Source organism: Rhinoderma darwinii, chromosome 11 (assembly GCF_050947455.1).
Source record: "Rhinoderma darwinii isolate aRhiDar2 chromosome 11, aRhiDar2.hap1, whole genome shotgun sequence".
Classification (NCBI taxonomy): domain Eukaryota; kingdom Metazoa; phylum Chordata; class Amphibia; order Anura; family Rhinodermatidae; genus Rhinoderma; species Rhinoderma darwinii.
This window is the reverse complement of record NC_134697.1, coordinates 30,779,591-30,797,149: the sequence shown is the minus strand read 5'-3', so window position 1 is coordinate 30,797,149 and position 17,559 is coordinate 30,779,591. Positions and strand designations below refer to the sequence as shown.

The window sequence follows — 17,559 nt, the reverse complement described above, 5'->3', positions numbered from 1 at the left end:
AGAAGTAGCAGATCATGTATTTTCTGCATCCAAGTCCCCTCTGCACAGGGAATCCCAGTGACATCATTGGGTTCCCTAGAAACCGTTTGAATGCAACAACCAGCTTCTTCACTCAGTTCCCCGTCACGGACAGCCTGATCCTGCCGAAAGCACTGCATTTGGGAAGAGGAGTACACATAGTTTTTTTTTTTTTGCATGCAAATCTGCACCCAAATCTGCACCCAAATCTGCATGATTTGGTAAGGATTTGGGCTCCATCTGGATTTGCAGCGACGGTACTGCTAACACATACTACAGTTAGATTACACCCGGGTGCACTGTTGTGCAGGAGACAAGGGTTAGTAAAGGTTGTACTAGGCTGTCCTCTTCTCCTAGCACAAGACTTCAGGTAGGTTCACATCGCATTCATTTCCTTCAATCTCTTTGATAGAACATAGCGAGGTATCCCACTGTATAGGCGTACAGTGGGATATGTCGACCATATTCTCCAGGCAGAGAACTACTTGAAGAGGAAAAAGAAAGAAAAAAATCCAGCGCTGTGTTTAATTAAAAAGGAGAACTTTTCCCAAGTTTATTGTAGAAAATAGTTAAAAATTGCATGGAGACGCAGTCTCAAGGTATATATGTTAGCGGGCTAGATGGCCTTGGCCTACGCGTTTCGAGCAAGCGTGTTGCTCTTAATCATGGCAAAAAGAATATGAGTGCCCCCAATGCTGTGTCTACTTAATATACAAAGCGATCTGCCGTTCAAGAGTCAGCATAGGTTGAAATTGATTGATACTTAATTCCGCAGGTGGAAACTTTAACCCGTGTGTTGAATATGGGAGGAGTGCCTTTTCGTTACTTTGTGTAACACGATGAATTGGCTCTGAGTATCACTTGTTAAATTTGTACAAAACTAAAGCACTGTTATACTGCTTTTATTTATCGGATCGTACTTGTCAAACCTTGGATCTTTTGTTACTAAAAAAAATTATACGAGTCAAAAGTTACGGATTGAAATAGTCAGCGGACAGAAAATGTAGACTGAGCATAAAGGGGGCAAACATAAATTAAACATTCCAAATATACAACTAACAAATTAAGGATAAAAACAAATACAGATGTGAAAAGACATTTACAGATCGTAATCTGATAATCTAGTTCCTATTGTATCTGAAGCACACAGAGGTATAAACAAATACAACAAAGAATCTGCATGGATATGATATATAAACAGAACATTATGATGGCAAATGTCATTAAATTGAAATAAAAATAATAAGGGAAGAAAGAAATTTCCCTACCACTATGACCAATTAGACTTAAAGTTTGGGAATTCAACATGTATGCGTGTGTGTAAAGTATAGGAATCCTATTCCTCTCATGGGTATATGTGTATTGTATTTAAGAAATCAAACATACATGGTTTCGTATAAATGAAAATATCATATTAATGTATTTTATTCCATATATTTGTAGACTGTAAGTCGTGAAAGTATGTTCTTAGTATCTTACTGGAACATGGTTTGAATGTAGGTATATATAATTCACAGAGTTCCTCATATTTTCGTTATTGTTATTTTTTAAGAATTTATATTTGGTATGAAAACTGAACTAGTGTTCGAATACCTAGGGATATAACCTGCCACACTGGTCCGTGCACGAACTCCCATCGCCTCCGCAAGCCTTCTACATATATGACAGAGCACAAGCTGGACAGTAAGCTTGCATCATCAAAGCTACTTGAGGACACAGCCCCGCCTTAACCAACACGAGAAGCGGTCCGACAAACGCCCCATATGAACGGTGAGTACAGTTCCACTCTACATTTTTATATCATTTTCGATTTTATAAAATTATAATGAAACTAGATATTATAGGTATTTTCGAAAATATAGAGCGTATATATACAAAAATTCTTCAAGTACAAGGTTCGCAATATCAGGATAAATATATGTTCTAGATGTATATAGGCGGATACCTCAAATCCTCCGGTTATATTGAACAGTTATTACTGGAATGTTCTGAAAAATATACGAGATAACCGATAAATTCGTTATGTCCCATAATCCTGGGATTATTCCCCTAATTTTCTGGGAATTAATTTATTTATCTTTTTAAACAATAATTCAAAGTTCTTAAATCTGTATCCTCATCCTAACTGCCAAAATTGTATGCATGTGGTGAGTGTGATCTATACAAATTTGTGACCATTTCTAATGTACTCGATATCCAAACAAAATTGTGTGGAATCTCGATTGATATATCTTATGTAACTAATGGTTGTTGTCTAATTGGTCAGGTATAAATCTCTGTGATATTATTTGTCTTGATATCTAAAACCCCAAGAATTTAGAGACATTTCGGGGACTCTTGGAATTGTATATACTTTATTGATAAGGTGACATGTTTGAAACTATGTAGAGTTTATTGACCAAGTGACATGTTTAATAATGAAACATGAGCTCTTTTTTAAGATTCAAGCCTACAGGGAAACGTGTCTGTAAATTGTATATCCAGAAAGCCTCCCTGGTCAGAAGAAGATGTTTGAGGTCCCCTCCCCTTGTTGTACCCCTGATTTTCTCTATTGCATATGTACTGAAAGAGTCTATATTTCTATTGTGACAAGATATAAAATGTCTGGCAGCGTTAGATATGTTGGTTATATTGGGATTTCTTATATAACCTAGATGTTCTAGTATGCGTATTTTGAATTTCCTTGTTGTACATCCCACGTATTTTAATTTGCATATGGTGCATTCAATGATATAAACCACGTTCGTACTGTTGCAGTTGATATATGATTTAACTTGAAACTTAGTATCCTCTTTGGAATTAGAAAAATGTTTAATGGTTTTAGATATATTGCATGTTTTGCAAGGGTGTGTACTCCATGCCTTACCCAAGACACACAAGGGTGTTAATCCCCCTCCTATGAGACCCATAGTCTCAGGTATAGGTTCTCTTACTGAGAAAACATCCGAATGGCTGGATTCCTTCTTACAGCCATTTGTATCTAGGGTACCGGGTCATTTAAGGGACACTAAGGATGTTCTATCCATCTTCCACAGTAAAGTCTGGAAACATAACCACACATGGCTAACATGTGATGTGGTGTCTTTATATACCAGCATCCCCCATCCAGTTGCCATTACAGCTCTTACTCATCACCTTCACAAATATAGTTCGTTTGACGAAACACTACAAAACTTTTTGATAGAAACAACTTATTTCCTAATGACACACAATTATTTCAACTTTGCAGGTACCTTTTACTTACAACAACGAGGGGTGTCTATGGGAGCTAAATTTTCTCCATCTCTGGCAAACTTAGTCATGGCATGGTGGGAAGAGTCCTATCTCTTTTCCCCCCATCAATATGCATGCGGACAAAATCCACTGGTATGGCAGATACATCGATGACCTTCTGTTAATTTGGGAGGGAGATGTATCTGCCATTCCTAAATTTCTGGAATTCTTAAATGATAACGATCTCAATTTAAGATTCACCCACTTGTTCAATCAAAATACCATCAATTTTCTTGATATAAAATTTATATCTACTGTAGGCTCCCACATCGATTCAGAAATCTTCCATAAACCCATCTCAGGGAATACCATCCTGCATGCAGCTAGTTGCCATCCAAAACATACCATCACGGCAATACCAGTAGGTGAATTAACACGTGCAAAAAGGAATTGTAGCACAGAGATGGGTTATGCTAGAGAGGAATCTGAGACGTGTCACAAATTACAAGCCAGAGGTTACAAATACTGGATATTAGATAGAGCCAAAAAAATAGTGGGCACCAAGACAAGAGATTCCCTGTTGGAGACTGACAAAAAGACGGAAGTTACCAAGTTGGTCGGAATAAATTCTAACATGCCGACTCTGGTACTGGAATATAGCAACCAATTCAATTTAATCAAAAAAACAGTGTTAAAATATATTCCTCTCCTGTTTGAAGATTCCAAATTAGAACAAGTTCTGCAAAATGGGTGTAGAGTGGTATCCCGCAGGGCAACCACCCTAGGTAACAAACTGTCCCCGTCACTTCTGACATGTAGTGACACTAAACCCACTTGGTTAACACACAAGGGCTTTTTTTAAATGTGGAACACACCCTTGCAAAACATGCAATATATCTAAAACCATTAAACATTTTTCTAATTCCAAAGAGGATACTAAGTTTCAAGTTAAATCATAGATCAACTGCAACAGTACGAACGTGGTTTATATTATTGAATGCACCATATGCAAATTAAAATACGTGGGATGTACAACAAGGAAATTCAAAATACGCATACTAGAACATCTAGATTATATAAGAAATCCCAATATAACCAACATATCTAACGCTGCCAGACATTTTATATCTTGTCACAATAGAAATATAGACTCTTTCAGTACATATGCAATAGAGAAAATCAGGGGTACAACAAGGGGAGGGGACCTCAAACATCTTCTTCTGACCAGGGAGGCTTTCTGGATATACAATTTACAGACACGTTTCCCTGTAGGCTTGAATCTTAAAAAAGAGCTCATGTTTCATTATTAAACATGTCACTTGGTCAATAAACTCTACATAGTTTCAAACATGTCACCTTATCAATAAAGTATATACAATTCCAAGAGTCCCCGAAATGTCTCTAAATTCTTGGGGTTTTAGATATCAAGACAAATAATATCACAGAGATTTATACCTGACCAATTAGACAACAACCATTAGTTACATAAGATATATCAATCGATATTCCACACAATTTTGTTTGGATATCGAGTACATTAGAAATGGTCACAAATTTGTATAGATCACACTCACCACATGCATACAATTTTGGCAGTTAGGATGAGGATACAGATTTAAGAACTTTGAATTATTGTTTAAAAAGATAAATAAATTAATTCCCAGAAAATTAGGGGAATAATCCCAGGATTATGGGACATAACGAATTTATCGGTTATCTCGTATATTTTTCAGAACATTCCAGTAATAACTGTTCAATATAACCGGAGGATTTGAGGTATCCGCCTATATACATCTAGAACATATATGTATCCTGATATTGCGAACCTTGTACTTGAAGAATTTTTGTATATATACGCTCTATATTTTCGAAAATACCTATAATATCTAGTTTCATTATAATTTTATAAAATCGAAAATGATCTAAAAATGTAGAGTGGAACTGTACTCACCGTTCATATGGGGCGTTTGTCGGACCGCTTCTCGTGTTGGTTAAGGCGGGGCTGTGTCCTCAAGTAGCTTTGATGATGCAAGCTTACTGTCCAGCTTGTGCTCTGTCATATATGTAGAAGGCTTGCGGAGGCGATGGGAGTTCGTGCACGGACCAGTGTGGCAGGTTATATCCCTAGGTATTCGAACACTAGTTCAGTTTTCATACCAAATATAAATTCTTAAAAAATAACAAAAACGAAAATATGAGGAACTCTGTGAATTATATATACCTACATTCAAACCATGTTCCAGTAAGATACTAAGAACATACTTTCACGACTTAGTCTACAAATATATGGAATAAAATACATTAATATGATATTTTCATTTATACGAAACCATGTATGTTTGATTTCTTAAATACAATACACATATACCCATGAGAGGAATAGGATTCCTATACTTTACACACACGCATACATGTTGAATTCCCAAACTTTAAGTCTAATTGGTCATAGTGGTAGGGAAATTTCTTTCTTCCCTTATTATTTTTATTTCAATTTAATGACATTTGCCATCATAATGTTCTGTTTATATATCATATCCATGCAGATTCTTTGTTGTATTTGTTTATACCTCTGTGTGCTTCAGATACAATAGGAACTAGATTATCAGATTACGATCTGTAAATGTCTTTTCACATCTGTATTTGTTTTTATCCTTAATTTGTTAGTTGTATATTTGGAATGTTTAATTTATGTTTGCCCCCTTTATGCTCAGTCTACATTTTCTGTCCGCTGACTATTTCAATCCGTAACTTTGACTCGTATAATTTTTTTTAGTAACAAAAGATCCAAGGTTTGACAAGTACGATCCGATAAATAAAAGCAGTATAAGGGTATGTGCACACACACTAATTACGTCCGTAATTGACGGACGTATTTCGGCCGCAAGTCCCGGACCGAACACAGTGCAGGGAGCCGGGCTCCTAGCATCATACTTATGTACGATTCTAGGAGTCCCTGCCTCGCTGCAAGACAACTGTCCTGTACTGTAATCATGTTTTCAGTATGGGAAAGTTGTCCTGCAGCGAGGCAGGGACTCCTAGCATCGTACATAACTATGATGCTAGGAGCCCGGCTCCCTGCACTGTGTTCGGTCCGGGACTTGCGGCCGAAATACGTCCGTCGATTACGGACGTAATTAGTGTGTGTGCACATACCCTTACAGTGCTTTAGTTTTGTACAAATTTAACAAGTGATACTCAGAGCCAATTCATCGTGTTACACAAAGTAACGAAAAGGCACTCCTCCCATATTCAACACACGGGTTAAAGTTTCCACCTGCGGAATTAAGTATCAATCAATTTCAACCTATGCTGACTCTTGAACGGCAGATCGCTTTGTATATTAAGTAGACACAGCATTGGGGGCACTCATATTCTTTTTGCCATGATTAAGAGCAACACGCTTGCTCGAAACGCGTAGGCCAAGGCCATCTAGCCCGCTAACATATATACCTTGAGACTGCGTCTCCATGCAATTTTTAACTATTTTCTACAATAAACTTGGGAAAAGTTCTCCTTTTTAATCAAACACAGCGCTGGATTTTTTCTTTCTTTTTCCTGATTTACCGACCGCTGGCCGTAGCGGGGATCCGTGCGAGGTGTCCGGAGACGCAACCACTGGTGAGCTGGAGGTATCCTCCTTTCCTTACTACAACTACTTGAAGAGCTGTGCCCAGGGAAGCCCCTGACGTCACTGTCCATATATGTACAGTGATGTTAGCAGCTTTAAAATCTCGGAGTTCCCGGTCAAAGTGTTGCCGAGGCTCTGGCCGGGGATTCCTCTCCTGGAGGAGTTCCTGACGTCACTTTCTATATATACACCTTTGTCAGACGCCATAGTGTCATCCGTCACAATGGCTTCCCATGTTAATTACCGCACAATATCCTTAAAGAGGCTCTGTCACCACATTATAAGTGCCCTATATTACACATACACACACATTAACGTTACTGAAGTGTCTTGAGAGTGAATAGACATCACCTCCAGCCAGGACGGGATGTCTATTCACAATCATGAAACAGCGTGACAATCATGACACTTCGGTAACGTTTGTGTGGGACAGAAAGCGTAATCTTGCGAGATCACGCTGTAAGCTGTCATTTACAGCATGATCACGCTTGCTGTCTTTAACTCCCACCCAAACGTTACCGAAGTGTCGGGATTGTGAGTAGACATCCCGTCCTGGCTGGAAGCGACGTCTATTCACTCTCAAGACACTTCAGTAACGTTAATGTGTGAGTAAGTGACAGCAGAGCGTGATCTAGCAAGATCACTATGTGCTGAGTACATGGATGGAGAGAAGTGTATGACGCTGATTGGTCAGCGTCATACACTTCTCTCCACAACGCCCACTTGGTCAAAAGCTAAAAAACGCCCAGTTGGGCATTAAGAAAGTAATTAGCATAAAGCTAAAATAGGTCATAACTCTGTCAAGATTGATTGTTTTTCTAAATGAAAAACACTGTTGTAATCTACATAATAGCGCCGATCACATTATGTAGAAGATAGGCCACTTATAATGTGGTGACAGAGCCTCTTAAAAAAAAAAAGAAGTGTATAGCAAAACATACAAGCCCGACGGTGGTCAAAAGGACACTCTTGATCGCCGTCTGGCTAATGGAGCCCTATAGACACGTTCAGCATGTACAGTAGGAGTTTTTCTAAAAATAAAACGTGAATCAGACCTCCCTGTACAAGACCCTCCTCCATTGGACACAGCAGACACCGGATAAGTATCTGTGGCCCCCACTCTGGCGGGCTTTGCCCTGCCATGTGTTACAAGGTTGGCCATTTATCTGAATGGGCACCATGAATACTACAAATGTAAGACTGTATGAAACTACCCCTGGTAATATCAAGTATTGCCAGACACAGGTGGCCGTAAGATGATCGCCGGACTGCCTTAGGGCATGTTCACATCACCATTGGCTTTCCGTTCCGGGGTTCCGTCTGAGGTTTCGGTCAGGTGAACCCCGCAACGGAAAGTGAAATCACAGCTTCCGTTTCAGTCACCATTGATATCAATGGTGACGGAAACATCGCTAATGGTTTCCGTTCGTCACCATTCCGGCATTCCATAGCCTGCGCTATCGATTCCGTAAAAAAAAACGGAAACCTGACGGAATCGTGACGAACGGAAACCATTAGCGATGTTTCCGTCACCATTGATATCAATGGTGACTGAAACGGAAGCTGTGATTTCACTTTCCGTTGCGGGGTTCACCCGACCGAAACCTCAGACGGAACCCCGGAACGGAAAGAGAACGGTGATGTGAACATGCCCTTATAGACATCCCCTCCCTACGCATATTCTTTCAGAATTGGAGTAAGATATATGACATATTATATAGTACCAAAAATATTCAATAGAAACAGCATTGATGTAATAAAGTGGTGGGTGCAAAGCAGCTAGAGCTCAAAATACCATGAGAAAAAAGGCCGCAGCACTCCAGCGAGGTTTAGTAGAAGATATGTAGGGTTTTTTTTGCCCACGTTTAAAGCCAAGCAACGTTTTAGTTTCACCACGGAATGGACACGTCGCTTGGCTTTAAACGTGGGCAAAAAAAAAGGACAGATTTTTTTTACTGGACCTTGCTGGAGTGCTGCAAGCTTTTTACTCATATGACAAATTATATAGATATGCCAGAAATGTGGGAAATATACCATTTCAGCTGCCATGGAGTTGTCACCCAGCTTTCCACAACACCTGAATGGCATAATGATGGAATAACAAAGCTCATCACTTTATAACAAGATTTACCATGCAGAGCTCTAGAAAAGCTGAGTGATAACCCTTGTGGTAGAATTACTGGTTGTCAACCATTATTTCCCATCACTGACGGAGGATTATAGGTGCAAATTCTCCCTAAACAGATATATCATTTTTCAGGTACAAAGTTACACATAATCCAGCTGTAGGTCTATACACAACCACATATACAGTAACGCTGAGGACTGGATGACATTTAAAGGGGCCCCTCCATATGTCAGGTCTGTGCGACTAGACGCCGCGGCCCCTGCAGCCCGTGCCATTCACCTGTCCAGGATCTGCTGCAGGGATACACTGTTCGGTTCCGACATGACGTCCTCCGCTCTTCTCAGCTCCTTTCTCCCCAGTGACGGACGGTCCGGCCCTCAACAGTCCATTCACAGTTCCCCTGTGTGATAAAGCGATTCCGCCACTCCTCCTCCGCCCAGTATAACGGAGGCCGGTCCTTGTTGTCGTGAGGTCACCAGAGTCGTCGCTCCTGTACCGTCATGTGATCCGCCGTCCCTGCGTACTACGTCATACGCTAGCGACGTGAGCCGGAAGTCAGGGGACCAAGTGGGAGGCGTTGCTTAGGCAACAGCTGGAGGGGTCCTAGCATCTTTAGATGTGGTGGACTAACGTGATCTGCATCCTGTGGATCTCCAGATGGGAGTTGAAGTTTCACAACAAGTGGAGAGACATAACTTGCACATCACTGATATACTGAGAACTTTATCTCGATGGCTGTTTGCCCTTTATATACATAAGTGATCTGCAACCTGTTGTACTCCAGCTGTTGTGAAACTACAATTCCCAGCATGCCATGACTGTGGCTGCTGTTGTAATTTCACAACAGCTGGAGAGCCACAGGTTGCCGACCACTGATCTATACAAAGGGACTTAGTAATGCAAGTGATGCTCCATATAAAGGGGTACAATAGAGATATATACGAAATATATCCCTGCACCATTGTGTAATAAAATTCATTTCTACATACTGCTGCGTCTTTGGTGCAGTGTATAAATTTACACATTGATGTCCACGGCATTCACATTCAAATTAGTAATTAAGAGAATTGTATAAAAGTACATTTTTCCTTTAAATAGTAAATCCATAATATATTTTAAAGGCTCTTTTACACCGGCCAATTTGCTGGGAAAACGAGTGTTCACAGACGCTCGGTTTATCGTTTTAAATGCCAAAAATATCGTTGTCGGCAGCACATCTCCCTGTATAAACGGAGATTTACTCCTGACATGATAATAATGTATGGGGACGAGCGATCGTAGTAACAAGGTCTCGTCCCCATACTAGCTCTTTGTGAAAACAGAAAACGAGCGCCGATCAACGAGCTGTCTCGCTGATCGCGCTTGTTTACATGGCCCACGTCGGGCTGTGTAAAAGTACCTTTAAGCTATTCGGCTAAAAGCACCCATCAAAGAATGTATTCAAGATGGAAGCCTAAAGGCCCTTTTACACCGGCCAATAATCAGCCGGTGCAGCGAGCGCCGATCAGCAAGACATCGTTAATTATCGCTCGTTTGCTCCTGTCACACGGAGCTGTGGATGGGGACGAGCAGTCGTCACTCTGATCGTTCCTCCCCGTACGTTATTATCATGTCGGCAGCGCTTCTCCCTGTTTACACATGTTGCTGCCGACAACGATAATATTTCACTTTTTTAAAACTATACAATCAGCAGATGATTGAGTGTTTGCTCGTTCATCTTCTGATCGTTCCCCTGTTTACACAGGGCAATTATTGGCAACGAGCGTTCGATGAACGTTCGTCTGCCCGATAATCGCCAGTGAAAAACCCCCTTAAGACCTCATTCATACAACTATACCCATTATCCCTGTGATGTGTATCTTGAATAGGATAGTAATGCAGTCTTAGGGTATGTTCACACGCAGTGGTTTCAGACGTAATTTGGGCCGTTTATGCCTCGAATTACGCCTGGAAAAAACGGCACCATTATGCCTACAAACATCTGCCCATTGCTTGCAATGGGATTTACGGTGTTCTGTTCCCACGAGGCTTAATTTTACACGTCGCTGTCAAAATACGGCGCGTAAAAAGACGCCCGCGAAAAAGAAGTGCAGGACACTTCTTGGGACGTTTTTGGAGCCGTTTTTCATTGACTCCATTGAAAAACAGCTCCAATAACAGCTGTAAAATATGCCGCTAAAAACGCGAGTTGTTCCAAAAACATCTGAAAATCAGGCGCTGTTTTCGATTGAAAACATCTCCGTATTTTCAGACGTTTTTTGCTAAGCGTGTGAACATACCCTGAGGGCGAGTCCACATAAAAGACAAATCACAGCTTGCTCCATCAGATGCTGTATATCAGACAACAATCCCCTCTTGTAGCACTGTTTGGATAGATGCACACGTATCATAAACACTGCGGAATTTCCATCCCGATTTTCCTTGCAGAAATTCTGCAACGTGTATAATAAAAGTGGATCAGATTTGAACGAATCGCATCCACATGCTACAGAAAAAAAACACAAAAGACGTGCAGAATTTGACTTGTTTTATGTATTTTCAATCCGCAGTATGTCAATTTATAATGCGAAAACGCTGTAGAGTTTCTGCACAGAAAATTCTGACTGAAACTCTACAGTGTTTAGTCTACGTGTGAACTAGCCTTTTAGTGTGTCTAGATGGGGTGGATATGGTGCAATATACATACATACATACATACAGTGGAGGAAATAAGTATTTGATCCCTTGCTGATTTTGTAAGTTTGCCCACTGTCAAAGTCATGAACAGTCTAGAATTTTTAGGCTAGGTTAATTTTACCAGTGAGAGATAGATTATATAAAAAAAAAAAAAAAGAAAATCACATAGTCAAAATTATATATATTTATTTGCATTGTGCACAGAGAAATAAGTATTTGATCCCCTACCAACCATTAAGAGTTCAGCCTCCTCCAGACCAGTTACACGCTCGAAATCAACTTGGTGCCTGCATTAAAGACAGCTGTCTTACATGGTCACCTGTATAAAAGACTCCTGTCCACAGACTCAATTCATCAGTCTGACTCTAACCTCTACAACATGGGCAAGACCAAAGAGCTTTCTAAGGATGTCAGGGACAAGATCATAGACCTGCACAAGGCTGGAATGGGTACAAAACCATAAGTAAGACGCTGGGTGAGAAGGAGACAACTGTTGGTGCAATAGTAAGAAAATGGAAGACATATAAAATGACTGTCAATCGACATCGATCTGGGGCTCCATGCAAAATCTCACCTCGTGGGGTATCATTGATCCTGAGGAAGGTGAGAGCTCAGCCGAAAACTACACGGGGGGAACTTGTTAATGATCTCAAGGCAGCTGGGACCACAGTCACCAAGAAAACCATTGGTAACACATTACGCCGTAATGGATTAAAATCCTGCAGTGCCCGCAAGGTCCCCCTGCTCACGAAGGCACATGTACAGGCCCATCTGAAGTTTGCAAATGAACATCTGGATGATTCTGAGAGTGATTGGGAGAAGGTGCTGTGGTCAGATGAGACTAAAATTGAGCTCTTTGGCATTAACTCAACTCGCCGTGTTTGGAGGAAGAGAAATGCTGCCTATGACCCAAAGAACACCGTCCCCACAGTCAAGCATGGAGGTGGAAACATTATGTTTTGGGGGTGTTTCTCTGCTAAGGGCACAGGACTACTTCACCGCATCAATGGGAGAATGGATGGAGCCATGTACCATCAAATCCTGAGTTACAACCTCCTTCCCTCCACCAGGACATTAAAAATGGCTCATGGCTGGGTCTTCCAGCACGACAATGACCCGAAACATACAGCCAAGGCAACAAAGGAGTGGCTCAAAAAGAAGCACATTAAGGTCATGGAGTGGCCTAGCCAGTCTCCAGACCTTAATCCCATCGAAAACTTATGGAGGGAGCTGAAGATCCGAGTTGCCAAGCGACAGCCTCGAAATCTTAATGATTTACAGATGATCTGCAAAGAGGAGTGGGCCAAAATTCCATCTAACATGTGTGCAAACCTCATCATTAACTTCAAAAAACGTCTGACTGCTGTGCTTGCCAACAAGGGTTTTGCCACCAAGTATTAAGTCTTGTTTGCCAAAGGGATCAAATACTTATTTCTCTGTGCACAATGCAAATAAATATATATAATTTTGACTATGTGATTTTTTTTATTTTTTTTTATATAATCTATCTCTCACTGGTAAAATTAACCTAGCCTAAAAATTCTAGACTGTTCATGTCTTTGACAGTGGGCAAACTTACAAAATCAGCAAGGGATCAAATACTTATTTCCTTCACTGTATCATACAATACTGAATTTATACAGACCACATTACAGTGAACATTACAGTCCTACAATTCCGCAGGGTGTCCTTGCACTTGTCCTTGATCAATATCATAGCTAACTGGAGCAATTCCAAAATTATCCAGTTTTTGCTGTTTATATTCCCAAATATCATACAATTGCCAGAAGAAAGGGAGACCTCCTGGATTCCCAGGAGAGCAGGCAGATGTCCCAGGTGTCCCGCACCCTCTCCATATACTCACCTCTACTCACCTCTACTCATTCCTGCAGTTCTCTTCACTCCTGGGCACCACCACGAACAATTCCCTGATGCTACATTGTCTGCGGCGCTCAAGAGGATTACAAACTGCAGGAACAGGGAGAGGTGAGCATCTGCAGTCTGGTTCTCTGGTATTTTTTTTTTTTAAGGATTCTGCATTTATTTCGGGTGTCTGGTATCTGTATTTATTTAGGGGGGTCTGTTTTTGCCTTTTGGTCTGACGTCTGTATTTAGGACGCCTGTGCCATCAATAGTACCACACAATTCCAACCAAAAATAATTGTGCTCAGCAGATATTGCCATCAAACAGTAATAGTATCCACAAAATAATTGTATTAATGAGAGTACCCTCATAGTGCCTAGAAGCGTTCCCCCACATTGTATCCCCCAAAGTAATTTTGTCAACCATAGTGCCCCCATTGTGCCAAAAAGAGTGCCTCCAACAGTAATAGTGACAACAGTGTCCCCTAAAATACAGTGCCAAGCATAATGCTCCCATAGTGTCACAAATATTAATATTGCCCATATAGTGCCCCTAAAATAATTGTGCCAAAGCAGAGGTGCCCCATAGTGCCCCAAACATTAATAGTGCCACCATGTGTTCCACATAATGTCCCCAAAAGTAATAGTTCCCCCAAGCAGAGTACCTAAACCTATGTTCTAAAAAAAAAAATACTAAGTACTCGCAGGCCTAAAGTGGGCTGTGGTCTATGAGGGTGAATGGTGGAGCACAGAGCCAGAGCTCTGCCACACTTATGAATTTGAATCCACTTCCAGAGGACGCAGATAAAGTTGAAAGTGGTGCTTGCTACCGATGCCCAATATACTCAGAACCCATCGGTGATTGACCTGCCGATTGTGATTGAAGGTTTGCCGACCTAGGGTTTAGGGGGGGTCTGGTCTAGGGTCAGTATTAGTTTAGGGGGTCTGGTCTGAGATTGGTATTTATTTTGGTATGTGATGCCATTGCAGCAGAGTGTCAGCTGTAATATACAGCTGACAATCCGCTCCGGATGGTGCAGGCACAGCTTCTGTGCCCGTACATCCCCACACCATACTTTTAAGGCAATTGCCACTAAGCACATAGCACCAGTGCCGTAAATGTATGACGGATTGTCTCGTTTTGAAAACCAATTTTCAAATACTTTATTAGGGAATTCTGAGTTAAATGAAGGGTTTTCTTGTTTAGAGATGTACGTTCACTTATAATCAATATAGATATCACTGCCTATATGAACGATTAAGATTTGAATTTTATTATAGAAATCAAAAACTAAAGTTAGGCTAGATAGCCAAAGAACTATTAAAGGCGTAAGCACGGCGACCAGATGGGTGCTCAATTGTCTATGTAACCACAAGATGCCTGAAGATATCTCCCCCAATTGATTTATATTATAAACACCTGGTCAATCCATGACACTAGAAATGTGTCCCTACGCGTTTCAGCTACCCCTTAGTTAGCAGGGTGCTTCATCAGGGGTCACAATGTTTTATTGATTAAAAAACACCTAATGGCCGGTAAGCACCTATTACGTGCTTAAACATTCACCCGGCTCGTGCACGACACTAGTCAGCTGGTCGAGCTTGTTTAGGATTAGCCAAAGCAAAGTCAACTATTAGCTATATATAATCCCTTGCTTTGGTAGACCAAGGCTGTCTGAGAATTACACAGGCAGACCAATGATTTCAATAATGATAAAATGGCCTAAGGTGATTCTAAGCCGGTTACATGTAACAACGTATGTTCAGTGGTGCAACGAGGACTTGATGATCATTTCCATCAGTATGATGATCCTTGCTACCAAGGAGCGTTGTGAGAGCAATGCCCATAGTACATAGAAATGGCGCTATGAGCAGAATTTAACTTTAATCCAGTACAATACAGATGGAGTGGCGGGAATAATTGACCAAATGCATTGTGCAGGTTTGAGTGATATGATCATTTATGTGTTTGTCCAGGGGGTAAATATAGATTGAATTGCTTTTTGCTGCTTTCACAACGCTAAACAAAGATCTTTTCATTGTGTCCACGAGTATAAATAGATGGACAGAATAACAGACCTACTGGGCAAAGATACCTAGGTCCTAAAGGGAAACATTAAAAAAAAATGGGGGTTAATGTGTGCCATGCATTATTTTCTCTTGTAAGGGTATGTTCACACGTGCTATTTTCAGGCATTTTGTTGGGCCATAAAACGCCCCGAAAAACGGCTAACAATGCGGGAGCTGAACGCCTACAAACATCTGCCCATTGATTTCAATGAAAAAAACATTGTTCCGTTCCCACGGGGCGTTTTTTTTAAAAAACAACCACATAAGAAAACGCCTCGTAAAAAGAAGTGCATGTCACTTCTTGAGCCGTTTTTGGAGCCGTTTTTCATTGACTCAATAGAAAAACAGATCCAAAAACGGGGTGAAAAACGTAGCAAAAACGCAAGTTGCTTAAAAAACAGCTGAAAATCAGAGGCTGTTTTCCTTTGAAAACAGCTCCGTATTTTCAGCCGTCCTTGTTAAGCGTGTGAGCATAGACTGAAAGGATAAGATTGGCTCATACTACGAGACATTACCTAGAAAAAATATGAGCAGTACATGATTACAATCTCCTGTTTTGTCTCTGACGTTCGCAGGGCGTGCTTTTTACTAGCCCATATTTTATCTGGAGCATGAACCTTTGCTCTATGGATCAGCTGGTACTTATTTCCTCCCCAGGAAATGATATGGGCGCAGTTATTTTTGTTCCTACCTCTCTGCAGCTGGCCACTATGTAGATTTTCATTGTGCGAGCTGGCCGCCTGCCTTTGCGCACTATCCTAGCAGCTGCAATGTCACCGGATTTTTCAGAGAGTATTGCTGAGAGAACAAAGAAATAATATGATTCACATAGACTGTAACCTAGGAGCCGTTCCACAGAAGCTGTTTTTTTTTATCCCTTTTTTGTCTAATTTTATACCAGGAAATCTGGAGCTAAGCTGCTTCAATTCTTACAGTCTACTTTTCAGCTTATGTCAATTTCTATGTGATAGTACAAATAAAATCCTATTCTAATCTAATACAGCTATTTTTTTTTTTTAAATGTAATGAATAATAATAAAGCGGAGTACTAAGCTAATGTGCTCAGTTCACCTATTTCTCCAAAATATCATACAGTATAACCTAATTTTCAGCTCATATACACTATACTACTGACAAAAGTATTGGGATACCTACACATTCCACCTACAGGAGCTTTTATGACATCTTTCTAAATCCATAGGCATTAATATGGAGTTGGTCCATCCTTTGCAGCTAAAACAGCTTCCACTCTTCTGGGAATACTTTCTACAAGATTTTGGAATGTTTCTGTGGGAATTTTTGCCCATTCATCCAGAAGCGCATTTGTGAGGTCAGACATTTATGTTGGACGAAAGGGCCTGGCTCACAGTCTCCGTTCTAATAACCATAAAGGTTGATGAATGGGATTGAGATTAGTCTATGTGCGGCCAGTCAAGTTCTTCCACACCAAACTCACCTAACAGTGTCTTTATGGACCTTGCTTTGTGCACTGGGGCACAGTAATGCGGGAACAGAAAAGGCCGAACCCCAAACTATTCCCACAAAGTTGGAAGCTAACAATTGTCTAAAATGTCTTGGTATGCTGAAGCATTAAAGGGAAGGTGTCATGAATTATTATTATTTTTTTTAATTATATTGCTTTTAATAAAATATAAACAAAAATTTAATTTATTAGTGTTGTGACTTTAAACTTTTTACTGTATTCTTACTTTTACTTCTCTATGGGGGCTGCCATTTTTTTTTTCATCTCTGTATGTGTCAATTAACAACACATACAGACATGGAATACAGCACATACAACCCCATAGAGTATGCGAATGGGAGCCATTCCATTCACAGAAGCGTACGCCGTCTGTGTGGGAACGGCACATGCGCCGCTCCCACACAGACCAAAACGAAGCTCGTTCGTAGAGCGAAATCCGGCGCCATTTCCATTTGGACCAGAAGCCGCTGCCGAACAGTA

General features: G+C 40.7%; 1 protein-coding gene across 1 annotated transcript in view; it reads right to left on the bottom strand.

The window, feature by feature from the left end:
- Positions 1 to 9,525, bottom strand: part of MARCHF5 (membrane associated ring-CH-type finger 5) — a 64,465-nt gene extending 54,940 nt beyond the window's left edge. The window contains exon 1 of the mRNA XM_075840988.1: positions 9,267 to 9,525. Coding sequence (XP_075697103.1) covers positions 9,267 to 9,310 — 44 coding nt within the window. The 5' untranslated portion in view covers positions 9,311 to 9,525. The remainder of the gene's footprint in view (positions 1 to 9,266) is intronic.
- Between the last annotated feature and the right edge of the window lie 8,034 nt (positions 9,526 to 17,559).